This window comes from Ambystoma mexicanum, chromosome 8, assembly GCF_040938575.1.
Source record: "Ambystoma mexicanum isolate Mex_15411 chromosome 8, UKY_AmexF1_1, whole genome shotgun sequence".
Classification (NCBI taxonomy): domain Eukaryota; kingdom Metazoa; phylum Chordata; class Amphibia; order Caudata; family Ambystomatidae; genus Ambystoma; species Ambystoma mexicanum.
This window is the reverse complement of record NC_090929.1, coordinates 1,281,751,441-1,281,773,303: the sequence shown is the minus strand read 5'-3', so window position 1 is coordinate 1,281,773,303 and position 21,863 is coordinate 1,281,751,441. Positions and strand designations below refer to the sequence as shown.

At 43.1% G+C, this 21,863-nt stretch overlaps 1 protein-coding gene across 1 annotated transcript in view; it reads left to right on the top strand.

The window, feature by feature from the left end:
• The window catches only part of KNDC1 (kinase non-catalytic C-lobe domain containing 1), an 895,433-nt gene extending 874,031 nt beyond the window's left edge, over positions 1–21,402 (top strand). The window contains exon 30 of the mRNA XM_069611402.1: positions 17,418–21,402. Coding sequence (XP_069467503.1) covers positions 17,418–17,649 — 232 coding nt within the window. The 3' untranslated portion in view covers positions 17,650–21,402. The remainder of the gene's footprint in view (positions 1–17,417) is intronic.
• Positions 21,403–21,863: the final 461 nt, after the last annotated feature.

Here is a 21,863-nt window from a genome sequence, read left to right as displayed (position 1 = left end):
ATCTCGTCGCATCACTGGAGGATGCTGACAGGGACTCTGACTCTGCTTTAGTACGGCAAAAAGGCATAAAGAAACCTCCAGCGACGAGCCCAGATCATCGCACAAAGACCATTCTTCACCAAAGGTCAGTGCCCAAAGTAGATTGACAGGGGGGGCCAAGGACTTTTTCATCACCCCAGGGAGGTGACGTCCTTTAAGTCTGGTGGCCACTCTTCATCTTCTAGGTCGAAAACAAGCTTGTTGTCATAATCGGCTCTCGGACCGTCAACACCATCCAACGGGGCACTGTCGACAACTGCCTCATCGGCAAAGTCGCCAACAGCCACGACTACCTCCTCATTGGCAAAACCGTCATCAGCCACAACTACCTCATAATTGATGGAGCTGTTGTCGGCCAGGACTACCACGTCATCAGCAAGAAAGTTGACGACTACGTCTGCAAGGATCTCATCAACGGTATCTCTGTCCATGACTGTCATACCTTCGTCGATGACTCAATCGAGTTGTTACCAATGCCATTGGTCACTGGTGTCTCTGACACCCACACCAGCGCAGGGTCTGCAGTAGTGACCCGTCCACAGGCAACATTCCCTAACCTTGGAGTGGCCTTGCTACCAGGTGGTATTCTGGTACCAGAGCCAAGTCTATCCTAATCGGACATGGATGAAGCAGAGGAGAAGGCCATTATGTCACCACTGTCATCTCCTGCCAGTGTTTCACCACAGGGTAAAGAAAGTCTGATCAGGCTACTTGGCCAGTAGGGGTCTTCCACGTGCTCATGTCCAGGGTGGCCACAATGTTCGGCCTTGCACCAGAGGAGCAGTGAATAAAGAGTGTCCTGTACGAACGCAGGGAGCAGTGCAGGAAGTCTGTCATGTCTATACGGCTGCTAGAAGACACATCTGGGAGGATGGTCTAAAGGCCTTACCACATCCCAAAAATGCCCTGGCTAAAAAAGACTGGTTTTACAGAAAGTACAGAGCCCCAGAGAGCGCTGCTGCCCTCTGCACTCAACCCACACCCGATTTCATTGTCTCTGCAGCTGCCAGGAAAGGTTTGGCTAACCCATATTCGTCCTGTTCTGTTCCCCACACAAAGAGAGCAAACTTCTCGATGCCTTCGGTAAGATGAGTATTAACATCGCTGCCACAACTATCAAAGTGGCTAATGCAATGTCCCTACTCGCAATGTATGACCACAAGTTGTGCTACAAGTTGGATCCCTTGCTGGAGCTCTTGCCGGAAGACAAGAAGCAAGAAGCCTTGGCTATCTTCCACAAAGGTGAGTTGGTATCAGATCATGCCATTACTGTCTCAGTACACATCGCTGACACTGATTTTCACCAGCTTGGCAATGGAGCTGTCTTGCATAGGCAGTGTTGGCTCAAGGCCACACAATTTTGGCCCGATGTCCAGTCCAGGGTCATAGACATGCCATTCAACGGCTCCTCCCTGTTTTGGAAAAAGGTGGTTGAGGCCTTACAGTACATAAAAATGGACACGGAAAACACTTGCTCCTTGGGCACACTACAGCAGAGGCGCTATGGCATGACATTGCGGGATAACCACGCTACATACCAGCATACCAGTCTTCATCCTCCTAAAGGACCCTGTATTCATCAGGGCACCAGTACAGGAAAAGGTCCCAGTCCTACAGGGGTTTGCAGCGACACTGTGGATCCTCCCATCTAAGGGCCAGGTCTCCCACTTCAACACCTCAGTGGGAAGACGGCTGTCAAGGTTTGTCGAAGAATGGTCACACATCATCACCGACAAATGGGTATTATCCCTCCTCCTGCAGGGCCACTTGCTGGAGATACATGCACTATCCACGGGATATTTCTCCTGTGCACAAACTAGAGAAGATGCGATTCAGGAAGTGCAAGCACTGCTGCAGAAGGGCGCAGTGGAGAAGGTTTCCATGGATGATATGGGCACATGAGAATACTCCTGCTACTTCCTGTTTAGGAATAAAACACTGCACAACATGTCAGAGGGTAGGAGACACATATTAGATTTGAGGGTGCTCAACAAGTTCCTAAAGGCACAAACGTTCTGCATGGTCATGCTACAGCAGGTGTTGTCCCAGCTACAGCAAGGAGACTTCCTACACTCCCTCGAGCTAGAGGGCACATACTTTCACCTCCCTTTTTGCCTCTCACACCAGCACTACATATGCTTCATGGTGGCACGGGTACATTATCAGTTCAAGGCCCTTCCATTCGGCTTAAGATCTGATCTGTGGGTTTTCACCAAATGCATTGGCTAATGGTGGCTCGTCTGTGGCAGAGCAGCATTCACGTCTATCCATATCTAGATGACTGGTTGGTAAGAGCCATCTCCTGCCCGCTAGCAGAAGCCATCACCGCCCCCACCATCCAGTGTCTACAGCAACTGGGGTTCTCCATCAACTTCCCAAAGTCGTGCCTTCGGAGCAAGGCTAGTGTTAGGCAGAATTATGTAGCGCCTATACACAAAGTGTTTCAAAGCGCTTCAAGGCAAGGAAGGGAACAAGGGAAAATACAATGACATTCTTACAGGCCATGAACAGTAAGGATCTGAAATTAACTATCGTACTCAGCCTGACGACATTTTGGATAGTGCAAGAGCTAAGACATAGATAAGGAAGGGAGGGGGAGAGTGGGAAGGAAATGGAAAGGAAATGGAAACAGACAGGCGATTACCGTACTAGGCCTGGCGACATTTCTGGTAGAGCCGGAGAAAAACAAAAGGTAAGGGAGAGGGGTGCAGAAAAGGAGGGAGGAACAAAACAAGCGACTATCGTACTAGGCCTGACAACGTTTCAGATAGTGCTGGAGGGAGGGGGGGAACAGTAAGGGGAGCGACAGACGAGGTTGCTATCATATTAGGTCCAGGGACAATTCTGGTAGAGTAAGTGCAGAGAAGAAAGGGGAGAAGGGGAGGAGATGGGAAAAGGGAGAAAGGAAGAGGAGGAGAGAACTGAGAGTAAGCATTCAAAAAGAATGGAGAAGCAAGGGGGCAGAGCGAATACAACTGCAGAAGTCAATAGTAACACATAATGTTGCAAACCAGGATACAAGATGAAAATGGGAACAGCATGATTCAGTGTCACCATGAGTACAAGATGCAAAGGAAGTTCATAAAAGTCAAATCCAGCATTGGCCACAAGATGGCAATGGTGAAACCAGAATGTAGCAGGACAGACTCCTGTGTGTGGGAAGTGGGGAGGCACAAAGGAACAACACGGGGGGACCAGATAGGGTGGGGATGACCTGTGGGGACAGAGGGTGTAAACACATGTTGGTGCATGCTTACCTGCTGACTTAGCAGGGGTTCGGGCCCTGTATCCTCCTGGTCCGAACAGGTCAAAACAGGAATTGCCTTTCCCTTTAGTCGCCTGGACGAGAGACGCCCTTGATCTAAGAGTTAAGAGCAGGAAGGAAGAGGTAGGGCTAGAAGGTGGGTGGTGCTTAGGCCAGGTGACCTAGATCCACTTACACCTGCTCACCAGCTGCGTGCAATATCCTTTGGGAACAATACACACAATTAAGACTACAAGTGACAGTACAATTTCACCTTTGATACAAGCCTGTACTACACAGTTATAGTGGTAGCAGTAGCGGAGCAGCCAGACTTATCTCAAGAGTAAGTGAGCAGTACAAATAGTTAGACAAAGGACAGCAATTACTAAGATTCAGGCAACACTGACTCAAGGTTTCTAAGTAAAAGAATATATATTTATTTACTCAACAGTTGTATAACATTTCACTATTCTAAGCAAGTTAAAAATCACAATCATAAATACACCACACCACTTCCCTTAAATTACAGTCAAGTTGAGCTCACAAAACGATGTGGGAGCAAAATGGCACTCCAGCAATTTGAAAGGGAGGGAAAGACAAAGTTATTAGAAATTAGGCAAAACCAACAGGTAAGTACTCAGGGCAATTGAACAAGAGAGACTACAGTGAGTAGATCAGCTAGAAAAGGCTTAGGGCCAAAGCCAATGGGTCAAAAGACTTTTGCTCAAGATCACACAGTTCAGGGTAATTCGCTGTAAAGTTCGTGGCACAGATTCCGGACGAGGTTGGTTCGTAGAAAAGTTAGTTCAAAGAGAAGAGAAGGACAAGCCCTCGGTTTGGAGAAATATTTCAAACACGTTCACCGCGGTTGAATGAAACGGACAACCGGAATTGCACAGTACCTTGAAACGGAGAGGGAGCTGTAGCTGAGGTGGACGTTCCTGGTGGTTCCTACAGGCTCATTGTTCCTGAAACGACTGTCGGACTGACACAAAGTAGAAAGACTGGAGGGTCCTGCGCCACCCAGGGAAGAAACCAGCTGCAGAGCAAAACAACGAATAAAAGGTGCGCTCCTTAAAACCCAAGCAGGGTCCGACCTTCCTGACTATCCGGCCCACTGAATTCGACCAGAGGAGGGGCCCTGGCTTGTAGTTTGTGCGAACTGGTTTGTCCCACCAGCTCAAGGGAAAACGATTCCTGGAAGATCTTCTCTGTCGTCGGATTCTGGCGATTCGGACCTGTAGCAGGGCTTAACCGGGCAGTTCAGTCGTGGTAGGGGCCCTCTTCTTCCAGTTACTCATTGGTTCTTTCGTTCCAGTGGCGACTCTGCTCTTCCAGTCCCAGAGACCTGCTTTTTATGCAGTTTTCCCCCATTCATACAGTCTGGCTGCCAATCACACAGCAGGGTGGCTGGCCTGGCAAGGCCAGTTCCCTTAGCGAATCAGACAAGAGTGCGACTTAGGTTACCAAGGGAACCCATGTCAGGGGTCCGAAGATCCCTCCCCCACATCCTGCCTACCCAGACTATCAGGCGCCTTAAGGAGGGCTTCTGTGCAGAAGACAGCGAACAAAGGCGTCATCCCCAGTTTGGTGCGCAGAGAGAAACACAAGAAAGACTTTAACAAAAAGAAATGGTGAATAAACCCAGCTGGAACCAAAATAAAACCCAGCTGGAACCAAAATAAAATGTATTTGGTCAAGAGGGTTTATGTTTGAGGCTAATATAATAGCCTAAAACATTACCACGTTCATATAAGATAATCGCGGCAGAAAAGTTAGGATAGCTACCACGGCCACCAGCCAAGTGTTAATGTTAAGGGAGAGAAACAAGACTCCAAGAGGCACAGACAAAAAGGGATAAAGTTAACCCTTTCGAATATTTCACATAAGATGGGGTGTTCTGGGTCTGTGGTTTAAAGCGACTATATAAAGTTAATGGCAACTTTACCTGTTTCTGGGGGACAGTAGTCAGCCCCAGAAAAATGGAGTCAGTGGGAAGTCTCAAAGACAACCCTGTGTCACTGCACTGAATGTGCTGTGTAACACACATAAAAAGTGGTGCACATGGAGTAGGTGAGGCTCCAGTGCCCAAGATCACAAAGAAAGTAGAAATACACATAGCAAAACACATGTAAGAGTGGGGAAAAAAAGGCCCACACTCTTACCAGGTAAAAAGAAAATCCTAGAAATCCAGCAAAGCTGCTGAGGGACTCATTAGGTAAGTGAAATCAACCATTTATGAGAATTCTCCCTAACACTCGAGCCCCTCTGCCCCCCCAGACTAAGGGACAGGAGGATTTAATCCACTCTGGGATGAATCTCTACCTCTAGTCAGTTATAAACATCCTAGTGAGACCATCAGCATTTTGGTGGTGACATCCTGCTCTGTGCTCAATGGTAAAATGAAACCCTTGCAGGCAGATTGACCATTTTAGCAGTTTTCGGTTTTCCCCTTTCATTTGCATTAACCATCTCAAGGGTTGGTGGTCAGTTTGAATCACAAAAGTAGATCCATACAAGTATGGTCTAAACTTCTTCAAACTCCACACAATGGCAAAGCATTCACGCTCTATGGTTTCCCACCTTGTTTCTGGTTCCTTCAGTTTCCTACTGATGAAGCAAATGGGGTGCTCCCTACCTTTCTCATCCAGTTGACTAAGGACTGCACCTATGCCTATATTGGAGGCATCTGTCTGCACAATGAAGGGTTGGTTATAATCAGGAACTCTTAGGACTGGAGCTTGACAAAGGGCTTTCTTCAGGCTTTCAAAGGCTTGAGTGCACTCCTCATTCCATCTAACCTTTTTTGGGTATTTTGGAGAGGAGATCACATTCAAAGAAGAAGCTATGGTCCTATAGTTCTTAATTAAATTCCTGTAGTACCTAGTGAGACCTAAAAAAGCTCTCACTTGGGTTTGAGTAGTAGGGGTGGCCCAGTTTTTCACAGCTTGTACTTTGCTGGACAATGGCCTTATCTCACCTCCTCCTACCTTATGACCAAGGTAGACCACTTTACTCTGTCAATTTGACATTTGCTTGCCTTTATCATCGGATGGGCCTGCTCAAGAGCCTGCAAATCATATCCCAGTTGATCAATATGTTCTTTCCAGGTAGGGCTGAACACTGCAATGTCAGCCAAGTATGCCATGCAGATGTCCTCCACCCCATTCAGAACTTGATTAACCGTCCTTTGAAATGTAGGAACTGCATTCCTTAATCCAGAAGGCATAACCTTAAACTGGTAGAGGCCTGCTGGGGTAGAAAATACAGTTTTTTCCTTGGCATGGTCTGTCAGTGCTATTTGCCAATAGCCTAAGATTAGATCAAATGTACTGAGGTACTTGGCTAAACCAAGTCTATCCACCAGTTCATCTGTCCTTGGCAAAGGATGGGCATCAGTCTTAGTGACTACATTTATAGCTCTATAGTCCACACAGACTCTCAACTCCTTGGATCCTGCCTTTGGTACTACAACAACTGGACTAGACAATGGACTTGTAGAGGGCTCTATAAGCTAGAGATCAAGCATCTTGTTGACCTCTCCTTTGATGTGGGATCTAACATGTTCTGACATTCTGTACCCCCTGCTTTTGACAGGTAAACAGTCACCAGTGAGACTATCATGCTGGCCCCAAGGGGTCAAGCCTGGTGATAGTGAAAACAGGGAGGCAATCTGACTCACCAGAATTCTGCACTCCTCTTGTTGTTCAGACATCAGCTGAGAAGAGAGATTAACTCCTTCTATCTGTACATCTAAAGGTTGGTCTCTGAGGAGATCAGGTAGAGGTTCGCTCTCCTCTTCCTCTTGAGCTGAAGAGAGAAGCAAAGCTCCTACTTCTGGTCTTGAGACATAAGCGTTTAAACGGTTGGTGTGAAAGACTCTGGGAGCCTCCTTAGGTCTGCCTAAATCCACCAGATAGTTCACCTCTCCAAGTTTGCCCACAACCTTGGAGGGTCCTATCCACTTGTCCTGCAAGGCCCTCTGCCTTGTTGGCACCATAACTACTACAAGCTGGTCTTGAGTAAACTCAACCATGTTGGTCTTCTGGTCATGCCAATGTTTGACCAGAGCCTGACCTGCTTTCAAGTTATCACTTGCTTCTGCCATCATGTGTGACATCCTCCTCTGGAGACCTATCACATTGTCAGTCACTCTGACTGGTTTGGGGGAAGGAGCACTCTCCAACCCCTCCTTGATTAGTTCCAATGGACCTCTGACTGGATGGCCATAGAGAAGTTCAAAGGGACTTTAGCCAACTCCCTCCTGAGGGACTTCTCTATATTCAAATATTCAAAGAGAAGGCATGGCAGTAGAAGGTCCCACTTTTTCTTAAGGGGTTCCTCTAAAGCACCCATCATGCTCTTCATAGTACGATTAAACCTCTCTACCAGTCCATTTGTCTGTGGATGGTAGGCTGTAGAGAACTTGTAAGTGACACCACAGTTTTTCCAAATGGCTTACATGTAGTAGGACATCAAATTGGATCCCCTGTCGGATATCACTTCCTTAGGAAACCCTACTCTGGTAAAAAAAAATACCAAGTATAGCCTTAGCCACAGCCTAAGCCATAACAGTACTCATAGGTATGGCTTCTGGGTGTCTTGTAGCATGGTCTACTACAACGAGGATAAAACTGTTCCCTGAAGATGTGGTATGGTCAAGGGGACCGACAATGTCAATGCCCACCCTCTCAAAAGGAACTTCCACCTCTGGGAGTGGCACCAGGGGTGCCACATTCTTGGCTCCACTCTTGCCAGAGGTTTGGCAAGTGTGACAGCTCCTACAGAATTTGTCCACTTCTGAACCCATCTTAGACCAGAAGAAGTAGGAGAGAGCCTTTCCTTGGTCTTCTTGAAACTCAAGTGACCACCAAAGGTATCTCGTGGGCTAACTGTAAGAACTGGAGTCTGTTGGCAAGGGGCACTACAAGTCTTTTGCAGTCCCCAGGGTTAGACTCAGTTGGTTCACTGTAGAAGCGGCCATCTTCCCAGCGTAACCTGTGCTTCCCAACTTCTTGCCCATCAAGTTGGTTAGCAGCCTGCTGTTGAAGATTTTCAAGAGTAGGACACTCTCTCTGTCCTTTGCTAAAGTCTGGGCCCACCTTCTGCCAGTAAAGACTGCAGCTCAGGATGTTCAACAGGGTCAATATCTCCAACTAAAACAGTGTCTTCTTCCAGATCTGACTCTTCAGATGTTGGTTCAACCACACAAGGTTGCACCTCACACTCTGCCTCAGCAGGTGGAGTAGTCACAGGAGTGACTTTGGACAATCTTGGGGATGTCCTTGTAGGTAGCACAGGGGTGCTGTCTGACTTTTTCCTGGAGGTCTTGGGTTTCCCCTTTGCCTCTGTTTTTCTAGAAATTGCAGTGAGCAACTCCTGTGGAGTGGGAGTGATAGTTCCACTCTATCATCTCCTCTGGAGAGCCTCTCAAGGTTCTCTCCCTTGCAGACCTTGTTAGCTCCTGTTTCCTTTTACTGGGAGGCCTGGGGGTGCTTGACACAACTCCAAGAGTTTTAAGGTCATTACCCAACAGGACTTTCCCAGGCACTTCACTCTGCACACTAACAGGTATCTTGACAGTCATATCATTACACTGGATGAGAGCTGGTAACTGGGGAAGCATTTACACAGGGTATCCAGCTAACTTGGTGAGGTGTTTGGGTGCATTAGCAACATCCTCCACCTTGAAAAATGATTCATCCACCACAGTTATGCTGGTTCCAGTGTCTCTGGTGGCAGGGGTTTCCTGACCATTCACAAGAACAATATCTTTATAATACTCTGTCGTATTATCTGGGATGGAATTATAGACATCTAAATTCTGTTGTTCCCACAAGTCCAGGGACACTAAAGAAACACTGACTGAGACTCTCATGGGTTCTTCAGCCAGTAGGTGAAAGTTTCCACTTGCCATAGGTACTTATTCCTCTCTGGAGAAGGCTAAGGAGACAGTGTGGACCCCTGAAGGTTTACCCTTACATCTGGGATCCCCTTTCACATGGTCAGTTGACCCACAAAAATAACATTTCCCAAATGTTTTTATGAATGGGGGCTTGTTCTGACCTTCATCTGGTTTGGGTCCCGATGGTGCACTAGCCTGATTTGGTTTCCCTTGTGGTTTACCCTTATGTTGTTGTTTGTGGCCCTCTTTTGGATTGGAGGTATTAGACTTCTCTTTGTTGTCTTTCTTTGGCTGTTCCCCCTCATCCTTTTTCTGAGTTGCCCCAGAATCCTTGTGAGTAGCCCGTTGGCAACCCACAAGTCAGCAGCCTTAGCTAGCTTCTTTGGATATATCTCCTTAGAATCAGCCAAGTGCTGTCTGAGCTCAGGAGAGCAGACATCAAAAATAGACTCCAACATAACAAGATTTCTCATTCCTTCATAAGTGTTTACTCTGTAACCCTTAGTCCAACCATCTAAGTTTTTCAAACAGTCAAATACCCAGGTAGCCCAATGGGTACATTATGCTTTTTGAGGGTCCTAAACCTCTTAAGGTACTGGGAAGGGGTCTTCCCAAATCTAGCAATTAAAGCTAGCTTCGCACACTCATAATCCATCATATCCACCTCCCCCAACTCCATCACAACATCAGATGCAACAGTGGGTAGCCTAGAGAAGAGCCAGAGAAGCAATGGATTCCCTGTGAGACTTTGAATACCATGGTTATATTAAACATTGCCAACCAATCTAAAATATGAAGCTTAACCTCATACATACCCACAATTTATTTAGGCATTCAGGGTCTCTTAGGACTGGAAGACCTAGAAGACTCTGGGAGAGAAGCATTTTCAAGAGACAATCTTTTCATTCATTATTTTGTTCAGTTTGAGCATTTAAACATTTGAATTCCAGTTCAAGCGTCATTTTCTCTAGAGCAATGTATTCAGGATTGAGTGTAGGACCTGTGGGGTCCCAGTGGATAAGGGTTGAGGTTGCTGAGCAGGCAAGAGGCCAGGGAGGCCTACATTAATAGACACATCTTCCTCTTCCAACTCATCATTAATAGACATAGTATCATCCTCAATACTTTCCACATTTGCTAGAGAGTCAGGTATTTCAGACCCACTCCCTAGACTTTGGCAGAGAGTTTCCTTTCTTTACACATGTTTCTTAAATAATCTGCAGTGTAACTCAGGAGGGTCTCCTGACTGTGGCTTTCCATATCAGACATGATTAATGTTGCTTTTTAGTGATGTTAGCCTTGTGGTTAGTTGATCCAAGGTAATAGCAGCACTCTTAGTGTAATTACTATACTTTTATCCTCACCGCTGTACATGTAACGCTCACCTGGCTCCCACAGGGGCGTCAGTCAGACCCGGACGGCTGCGGCCTCCACCCACGTGATGCGTAGTGCAGCGATGACTGACTGGATCTGCCCTCCAATTCTTGTCTGCTTGACCCGTAGAAATATTCTCCTACAAGTGGAGAGATGGATTTAGCCACTTGTGGATTCAAGTGATAGCACCCCCACTATCCTCCCCTCTAATCACCTCTGAAGTGCCCTCTCAGCAATCTCACCTTATATTCTTGAAGGATGAGCCCTCCATCCTGCAAAGTACGCAGGGGCGCGTTGATGACCAGTTACTTCACTGGCCTGAAGATATTGGAAGAGTTGTAGATGAATCCTGACTCCCAAAAGGTCCTGGCGAAGAGCCGTAAGTATATAGTTCGTAAGAGTTCAAAATGTCTGGAATTCACTCCTGTCCAATTCCTCTTTTATCTTGCAGCTTTGACCCAATAAGAAGATTGACAGCTGAAAGCGCTCCGGCAAAGTCTGTGTTACCCAACACTGTCCGGTAAATAATGCCAAGGGTTAAACTTGCTGCTTTCTCCTTTTCTCACAGGTGCAGCATAAGAAGATATGGCGTGCTGATGAATAATACCTCCGGCGGTAAAATCAGGTAAGCATATGGCGGCTAAAGTGATTGTCTCTGTCTGTTCTCTCTGCTCACCTAGTTGTTTCTTGTCCCCCTTAGGTGCCGGAATTCGGCGATTTAAAGATGGAGACAGCGCCGGATCGAAGAGATGCTGCGTGGAACGGTGAGTATGGCGCAGCGCTGCTGGTGGCAATGCGGCGCGTTTAAAACAAAGTCTTTCCTCAGGTTTGAAGATGCGATGAATCTAGGATCAGGTAAATCAGGTAAATACTCCTAACCTTTGCTTCTTTCCTTCTTTCTAGGTGCTCCAGGTTCGAGGCGGGCGTGGCAGAAGGCTGGATGCTGCTACTGGCACGGTGAACGTTACGCTGCTGGATGCAGAATAACGTGAAGCGTGTGCTGCTCTTCGGGCGTGGTTTAAATAGCCTCCAAAGTAGTCCCAGGTAGGTATTCCTCCCGACCACTTTCGAGTAACAAAATAGTCCATAAGGTAAAGTAGTCCCTTCCAGGCCTCACATGGGCTTGGATCTTCTTGCAGCATGGTCTGCATCAGGTGAGTGTGCACTTATGATGTCTCATATGAGCCTGGCGCCATTGGTGCCAGGACTGAACCCAGACAGCGCCTAGCAGGGGTTGCTGGGTTTTCTCAAGGCAACATGATGCCTGCTCCCGGGGCTGATGGACGTGGTCTGGATGCCCGGGGGTATGCATCATGACAGTACACCAGTGTTAGGCAGAATTATATGCAGTACCCTTTGGGAACACTACACACAATTAAGACTACATGTGACAGTACAATTTCACCTTTGGTACAAGCCTGTACTACAAAGTTATAGTGTTAGCAGTAGCGTAGCAGCCAGACTTATCTCAAGAGTAAGTGAGCAGTACAAATAGTTACACAAAGGACAGCAATTACTATGATTCAGGCAGCACTGACTCAAGGTTTCTAAGTAAAAGAAAATATATTTATTTACTCAACAGTTGTATAACATTTCACTGTTCTAAGCAAGTTAAAAATCACAATCATAAATACACCACACCACTTCCCTTAAATTACAGACAGGTTAAGCTCACAAAACGAAGTGGGAGCAAAATGGCACTCCAGCAATTTAAAAGGGAGGGAAAGACAAAGTTATTAGAAATTAGGCAAAACCAACAGGTAAGTGCTGCGGACAATTGAACGAGGGAGACTACAGTGAGGAGATCAGCTAGAAAAGGCTTAGGGCCAAAGTCAATGTGTCAAAAGTCTTTTGCTCAAGATCACACAGTTCAGGGTAGTTTGCGGTAAAGTATGTGGCACAGATTCCAGACGAGGTTGGTTGGTAGAAAAGTTAGTTCAAAGAGAAGAGAAGGACACGCTCTCGGTTTGGAGAAAGATTTCAAACACTTTCGCTGCGGTTGAACGAAACGGACAACCGGATTTGCACAGTACCTTGAAACGGAGAGGGAGCTGTAGCTGAGGCAGACGTTCCTGGTGGTTCCTGCAGGCTCATGGTTCCTGAAGCGACTGTCGGACTGACATGAAGTAGGAAGACTCAAGGGCCCTGCGCCACCCAGGGAAGAAACCAGCAGCAGAGCAAAACAACAAATAAAAGGTGCGCTCCTTAAAACCCAAGCAGGATCCGACCTTCCTGGCTTTCCGGCCCACTGTAGCTCTGTACAGCGAATTCGACCAGAGGAGGGGTCCTGGTTTGTAGTTTGGCCGAACTGGTTGGTCCCACCAGCTCAAGGGAGAAGTTTCCTGGAGGAACTTCTCTGTTGTCAGATTCTGGCGATTCAGACCTGCAGCAGGGCTTCACCGGGTGGTTCAGTCGTGGTAGGGGCCCTCTTCTTCCAGTTCCTTGTTGGTTCTTTAGTTCCAGTGGTGACTCTGCTCTTCCAGTCCCAGAGACCTGCTTTTTATGCAGTTTTCCCCCATTCATACAGCCTGGCTGTCAATCACACAGCAGGGTGGCTGGCCTGGCAAGGCCAGTCCCCTTTAGCCAATCAGACAAGAGTGTGACTTGGGTTACATAGGAACCCATGGCAGGGGACCGAAGATCCCTCCTTCACATCCTGCCTACCTAGACTATCAGGCGCCTTAAGACAGTTAACAAATAAACCCAGCCGGAACCAAAAATAAAATGTATTTGGTCAAGCGGGTTTATGTTTGAGGCTAATATAATATCCTAAAACATTACCACATTCATATAAGATAGTTGCGGTAGAAAGGTTAGGGTAGATACCACTGCCACCAGCCAAGTGTTAATGTTAAGGGAGTGAAACAAGGCTCCAAGAGGCACAGACAAAAAGGGATAAGAGTTAACCCTTTCCAATACTCCATGTAAGATGTGGTGTGCTGGGTCTGTGGTTTAAAGTGACTTTACAAAGTTAATGGCAACTTTACCTGTTTCTGGGGGACAGTAGTCAGCCCCAGAAAAATGGAGTCAGTGGGAAGTCTCAAAGACAACCCTCTGTCACTGCACTGAAGGTTCTGTGTAACACACACAAAAAGTGGTGCACATGGAGTAGGTGAGGCTCCAGTGCCCAAGATCACACAGAAAGTAGAAATACACATATCAAAACACATGTAAGAGTGGGTAAAAAAGGCTCACACTCTTACCAGTCGTAGAAATCCAGCAAAGCTGCTGAGGGACTCATTAGGTAAGGGAAATCAACCATTTATGAGAATTCTTCCTAACAGCTAGACACTGAGACCAGCACCGCCAGGCCCTCAGATGAGAGGATAATCCTTTCCCTCTCATCAGTGGCCCTGATCAAGCTGCACCCACACCAATCGCTCCTGTCCAGGCACCAGGGGCAGTTCTGCAACATGACCTGGTATCTCTCAATCTGACGGCCTGGCTCCTGTATTCTTAGAGTTCGGGTGCTGTCCCTCCCACAAAATGTACAGGAGATCCTGGCCAGGGCAAGAGCTCCATCCACCTTGAAGTGCTACAAGAGCAAGTGGAAACGTTTTCAGGTATGGTGCAGGACCCATCAACTGAAACCTCACACCATCCGGCTGGAGGAGCCGTTGCCTTATTTGTTTTCCCTGGCTGAATCTGGCTTTACAAATTCCTCGATTAAAGTGCACCTGGAAGTGATCTCCAGGTACAACCACTCCACAGGTCTTATGGTCTCACCGGCTGATGAAGGAGTTCTTACATGGGCTGTTCCAGTCTATTCCACCTGTTTGTTGCCCTGCACCAGCATGGGAGCTAAATGTGCTACTCACAAGGCTCATGAGGCCGCCCTTCGAGCACATGTACCTGGCAACCCTCAAGCATCTTTCATGGAAAACAGCACTTTTGGTGGCCATAACTTCAGCAGATGAGTGGTTGAGATCCCAGTGTTCTCTTCGAAACCACCCTACTTGATGTTTCACAAGGCCATTCTAACTACTAACCCAACATTTATGCCAAAGGTGCCATCCTCTTTCCACCTCAATCAGGGGGTGATTATGCCAGTATTGTCTGGCACACCAACATCTCCATCAGAGTAAACCTTGCACATGCTGGATATGGTATGCACAGTCAAGTACTATGTGGCACGCACTAAATCATTCTGTACGACAGAACAACAGTTTGTTGCATTTTGTTGCATTTGGACCTTCTAGCACTGGGAAGGCTCTCTATCCAAGTCCTCCATTTCAAGATGGAATACTGCCTGCATTTCACTGTGCCACCAGCAGGCCAGCAGGCCTCTCCCAGGCAGGCCCTGGGTGCACTCCACCAGAGCAGTGCGTTTCTCTCAGGGATCCCACTGCCTAACATCTGCCGTGCAGCAACCTGGAGATGGGTGCATACATTCACCAGCTTCTGCTGTGTCAACAGAAATTCCGCAGATGAGTCTAGAGTCGGCTGTCGGTTCTGCTGAACCTTTTCGTGTGAGGTAAGTAAGTCTCTGGTGGTAAGTTATACTGAGAACTTGCCTCTGCCCATATGTATATTTGTAATACTGCTGTATTTTATAATACTGCTTTATAATCTATTCACAGCATGTGAATCTATGAAAGATCCAATGCTGGAGAAGGTATAAATTAGGTATAAGTTACTTGCGTTAACTCCTGTCCGCCATCATTGGTATCTTTCATAGATTCACATGTGACCCTCCCACATACCCCTCATGGCTCGTCTACTTACTTTTACTGCCACTCACGTGCACTTGCTAAATCTGAAGATGGCCGACAAGGGAAGAGCTAAGGGATGGGTTCCTATTGGCTGTGGGCAGTATGACCCAAAAAGAACTAGAATAGAGCACAAAACTGACTGAAAATTTCAGTTTAAATTTAAACTGCTCTATGATACCAAGGATTCCCAGTGATGACAGGGGATATTCACAGCATGTGAATCTATGAAAGATAATAATGATGGAGAACCAGAATTACAGGCAAGTGACTTATTCCTTCTACTTGGTTGCTTAGACCATAGCTAAGGGACTCTGTCAAAAATGGGGAAAAGTGTGAAATTGTCTGGATGTTCATGTTATGCTCCTGTGGCTACCTTCCGTAGATTCAATTTCCTCTATGTGTTAGGAATTTCCTCATGCAAGGATGCATATTCTACAGGTTGTATCTTCAAGCATTTGTTAATCTTTTTTTGTTCGTTCAAAATCAGTTTGGTTAATGTACAAATTAGTATCTTCACTGCAGAATCAGCCAGGCTGTTGAGATATACTGTTTTGGAATATACCCAAGACTGTTGAAATCACCAGCAATAGGAGAGTAAAAAGAGTGAACAAGTTCCCACTCTTCACGTTGGCAATCCATCTTCTTGTAATGTTTGGGCCAGAAGCATGATTTATTTGTAAGACTTTGACTCACTAAGTCTTAAATGGACAGTACTATATGCACAGAACATTTTTTTGATGATCTCTATTGAAAGATGCTTGTGATAAGGTTGCAGATGGTTTCATACTATGCTTGCAATTTTGATACTGATGGCCTTCCTGTCCTTGGGTGAAAATTCAGGAAGGTGTAAACTATCAGAGATGAGAACAAACATGTATATAATATTGCAAGTATTGTATGAGTTAATTCTTCTTTGTAACTAAGTGCCTGTAGATGTGCCTGTGGTTTAACAAGAGCAGGCCCTTTGTCCAGCTTTTGTGACTAACTCTCCAACATCCTAGGACAAGATGAATACTTTTGCAAGCAGACACAACGAATGCTTATTTCTGCACTAAATTCAATCTTTATCCTGTTTGAGATTTTGAAATGCTATGGGTAGAACCCGGTTTCTATTTCTTTTTTATTTATTTATTGTGTTCTAGTTCAAGACAAAGAACCTTTCACATATAGATACACTAAACAGCTTCAATTACAATTTCTGTCTAAATTTGAGTTACAAATGTATAAATGTGCCAAGTGTTTTATGTATATGATATGAAATTTTCGAGCTTAATAATGTTGAATAAGTATGAGAAATGTTGTGTCGAATTGCTATTCTCAGAATATATTTTTAAAAGTTTGTAATGAACTATAAGAACATTTTAAAAAAATAAAACATTTCTGGTGAAATACTATCAATACACACACAAATATGATTCCTATTTTTACCAATTATAAATGTTTAAAAACATTCAATTTATCAAAAATGTAAAACATTCAATTATGATAAAATGTCTCTACCATGCTGGCTCATATAAGCAGCTTCCTAATTACATGAAATACAATTTAAAACTCAATATAAATCTAAAACAAATTCAATTACACATCATTTACCTATTTCAAAATTCCTTCATCTCCTTAGTAGTTTCTTTAGGGAGCAGAACATTTAAAAATGTAACAACAGCTATTGATAAAGAGGTCTACCTTACACCTAGTAATTTAGACCACCAATCATCACAAGTTGTGGCTCTGTACTCTTTAAAATACCATTCAAAATACAATTGCCTAAGGTGAGAGAGACCAACATATTCTATCATACTATACTTCAGTATTTCAATTAGACACAAAACGTTACAAAATGTACCCTGCTTGTTCACATTTTCCAGACCATACAATGGTAAGGTTTTTTTGGTATATCCTGGCATCTTCTACAAAAAGCACAATTCTGTTTATCCTCTGTAGGCTGAAGGCACGATGGGCCTGATTTACAGAAGTGATTTCTAATGGTGCAATCCTACTGGAAAACACTCTATGAATCAGGCCCTGTTAATAACATTAGCCTTTGCATTTGTTGGCATATTAAAAATGTTATTTTACTCAATATTTTAGTGTTCAAGTGAAATATATTATATAATTATGTTTTCATGTTTTCTTTCTCTTGAAGGAATATTGCCAAAGTTGTGAGCCAGGTGCATGCGTTCCAAGAAATCCCATATGTATTTACTCCAGATCCTGAGCTTCAATTTTATCTCAACCAGAGAATCAATTTATTCAGTGAAGCAGACATTTCTGTTTTGGCAGCTAGCAACAATGTAAATTTCCATCATCAGCCTGCTGACAGAAATTCCAGAAAAATAAATGACACCTTCCGCAAAATGAAAGCAACGTTTCAGTGAAAGCTTAGCGTTTACATTTTATTGCTGAATTTAAGTGACTTTATTTGTATTTGTATTTATTGTGTTTATATAGCGCTTTAATCCAAAGCGCTTTACATTATAACAACAGAATACATAGAACATTACAACAGTAGAAGCAATGGAATGATTTGAAGTTGACAATTTTTCTAAAGTTACCTTAATCTCAAATTCTGATAAAGTTGGAAAGTAATTAGGTCTTTCTGCAATCTAAATACTATACTATCAAATAGATAACTAAGCTGTAATGATATAGCAGGGTCACAAAATCTAAACACAAGACTAATGAATAGTGTATGATGCCAGCATGTAGCATTTCTCAACATATTGAATTTCTGGCTATGCGGGTGGACTACCGCACCATGTGAATATTCATTGTACAAAATGCCATATTTCCAACCAATTACCCGATTAATTGTATTTGGGGATGAAAGTACATGTTTTAAATTAAATGCATACAGTGAAATGTACAAAGAACTAGAAAAAATCAACAATGTGTTTAATGATGTCAGCCATTGCTCCTTTAGGAAAGTGAGTATATTTTACATGTTGTTTCAAAGTATAATCTATATTTCATGCTTAATTCTGAAACTAACATCCTCATTTCAAAAGGGGCAGTCTTAAATGGAGGAGAAAAAGTGAGGTGAAATATTTTTCCACTGCCCCATTTTGCAAGAGTGACAAGGTGAAGGAGGGCACAGAGCAGACTTTAAATTGCCTCTTTGCAGACCACGTCAATCTCGTCAGTGCGTTTCATTGTATATCTGCCTAAGATTTTCAAGCAGGTGTACAACTAATGGATACCTATGGAATCCTGCGGCTTGGCACCTGGTTGAAATCAGGCAGCATCCATGCAATTTACATTTAATGGAAAATAAGTTTACTTAGTCTACATTTTCAGTTATATTCCCTCAATATGCAGTGGAATTCTCTTACAATTATATTGAACTTTAGATGGAGAAAAGTTGCTGTAACAGGTTTAGAAAATTACTATGAATGTGAGAAATATAGCCTTATAACTCAAAGGGGGACACAGCGGGGACACATGAGGAAGTCTTACCACAAAATAACATCAGAATTCAGTATTCTGGATTTATTTCAACCCCTGTTTCATTGTAATATTATGAGCCTCACTTGATGTCTGTTTTAACCATTTGTGTGTTTTATTTATTTGCAATTTAACTCTACTTAATGTTGATGGAGTTTACATCAGTGAACAATGGTTAACAGAGTTTATAGCAGCTTAATGAGGCTCATTTTTACAATAATTGAATCAATTAATATACATTTCACACTTAGTATGAAACCTAAATGGGTGCTCTGTGGCAGGCAGCCCACCTTAGTAGCTAGTGTCCTGCATTCTGTACCTGTAGTAATCATTGTCATGTCTACTTCTAAGTGCACTTCCACAGAGGAACAAGATTAAGTGAAATAGAAATAAAATATTTAATTGGAATCGTACACATGTGGACCATTTTGCACTATATATTCTCTAACTCTCAAGTTCACAATTTGAATTCACTTGTAAACTATTCATAATGATACAAACACATCTAACAGTGTAAACTCGATTTCATTTGCATGTCTCATGAAACCATGCAAGGAGTCCCTTTATGATTGTATATCTAAATGTGCCAATATGTCATTTAGATGAGGTGTGCTTCCGATGACTAGTGCATCAAATCAATCCTTACTTAAAACAGCTCAAATATGAACATAGTCTTACAATGGAAATGCATCTGAGAAGGTTGTGTGCAAGACATTGCTTGATAATTGTGATACCTACATTACTAATAATATTTTACTATGATATTATATGTAATTTCCATAGGATGAAATGAACTTCATAAAAGTTCAGGGTGATGTCTGGAGTTAGACATATGCGTGTGTCAGGGATAACACTGTTGTTGGACCTTTTTTTTACATTCCATACTAATTGACAATGTGGAAGGATTATGTGTTATTGGTGACTATCTTTGAAGATAACAATGCAGAGTGGATTAACTCCATGCAAGAAATGTCAAGATGAATAATCAGAGGGGGTCTATATTTATTTGATAAACTGTCAGAGCAAGTAAATGCAAACCATCTACAGGCACCTTCCTTCTGTGTGTATCAGAATTATCTTTTGGAAGTGCTTATTTTCTCCTAACAAGATTGAAATAGGATGTTTGCAAAAAATCATGGGATCCTACCAACTCACCACATTTACTTCAATGAAATCCATTTCAGTGAAAAATACAGGGATGAAAGAAAACTTTATGCAAGTAAATTTCACTGACAATGCAGTTAGAATATTGGCCCAGCCAGATAAAAAGAACAGAATGTTGTTTTGAAAAATTTAAAATACTGCACAGAATCTTGCAGCGATGATACTTTTACTAGGCTAACTCATATATTTTAATGCTAGCTTTCAAGATAAAATAGCTCTCTTCCTCCATAACAGACCGAGGAAGATTTACCAGTGAAACTTGTCAGCTAACGTCTTTCATTTTTTTTTAAATGGTAAGCTCTTTGGAAAATGCACTTGTTGATGTATATATATAAATACAAGAAATGACAAGTAAAATGTAATTAAAAATAACAATTAAACTGTGAATGGAAAGGATAACTGTACATTTATAACAAGGTGTAACAATGGCACACTCATAGCCATTAATCAGGAAGGTATTTAGGAAGGGTAACATGAAAGTGTCAATGGTAGAGAGTAGGTTGTGGTGGGTGGGATGAAATAAAGACCATACTGTGGTTTTAGTTGTTTTACTACCAAATTTGTAGGCACTACCTAATGTTATGTAATTAATTATAGTTAATGATAATGCACATTTCAAAGAGCTGGAATGTAAGTCAGATTTCTAGATGGTGTTGTGTAGCTTCAAGGTACAACTGGTAGCATAACTGTGTGCTGAAAGATGCTAAATGAAATGTGTAATCATCACGTGTGCTTTGAAACATTTATTAGGAAAATTCCCACTGCCACCACCACCTCTCCGACCAATAATAATAAGGGCAACTCAGCCATCAATCACGGCCAACAGGTGTTTGCAATATAGAAACAAGCTATAATCACCTATAATCACCTATTGTCTGTAGTTACAGCACATATATAAAACATTTGTGTAAAGTCACTGATCAAAGAAAACTGGGGTGATCAAGATATGAGACACCTGAATATATCTCCCATAATTACTTAGTCTCACTTCATGTCAGGAAGTTATGTGGGAGTAAGAATGTATATCATTTCAGAATTCCTACGTACATCAATTATTTTTTGGGTGATATTCATTAACATTCACAAGTCTTGTTTATCCAGCTTGGGATCTAATACTGCTACTACATGAGACAACATGGAACTAGCAAGAATAATAGATGCAATAGTATGTGGCCAGCAGTATGGGCACACTCTGAAAACAGAATCACAAAGAATATTCATTGTTAAGAAAGTATATGTTTAAAGAATGATCTCTGCCTTGGCGACTTTCAATGATGCGTAATATAATTTGTTTGTTTATTGTATTCTGCCTGAAAAGCCAAGAGCCCTCCATTATTTGTATTGGTCCACAGCTCCTCTGACCCTTCCTTTCTCCTGCTTTACCCAATCGCATGTCTATTTTATCATGCTTTGAAAAGAATTTCTACAAAAATTATTTTAGAGAAAATCAATTGGACATTTTTAAAACTGTGACAGATGACTATTGGATTGTACAGTAAAGTTATTTATTATTTGACCTCTTATTTCATCATGTTTTATTTGAATTGTATCTCTTAAAAACACAACAAAATGTGTGTACCTGTACATATCTAAATATATATAACAACATGTGACAAAAAGGACAGCATAGGAATTGCCAAGTATTTGAATTGCACATTTCTCGCATGATCAGATTGAGTGATAGTTTGCAAATCATTACATCTGACTTAAGTTCTATCATGTGTCTGTCAAAATTGGAAGCAATGAGAAAAAGTAAACCTTTGTATTATTATTATTAAACAAGTTATCAAAAAGAAAAGCCTTTACTTAAAATGCAGTCAGTGTAAACATATCTGCATGTATGCTTTATATCAAAATGCCAATCTTTATATGTAACTGATATCCATATAAAATGGGATAACTTATATTAGATTAAACTTATTATACCTAATTGCATAGAATAATTATTGCATTGGGCCTGATCTATAAAGTGTTTTTGATTGGA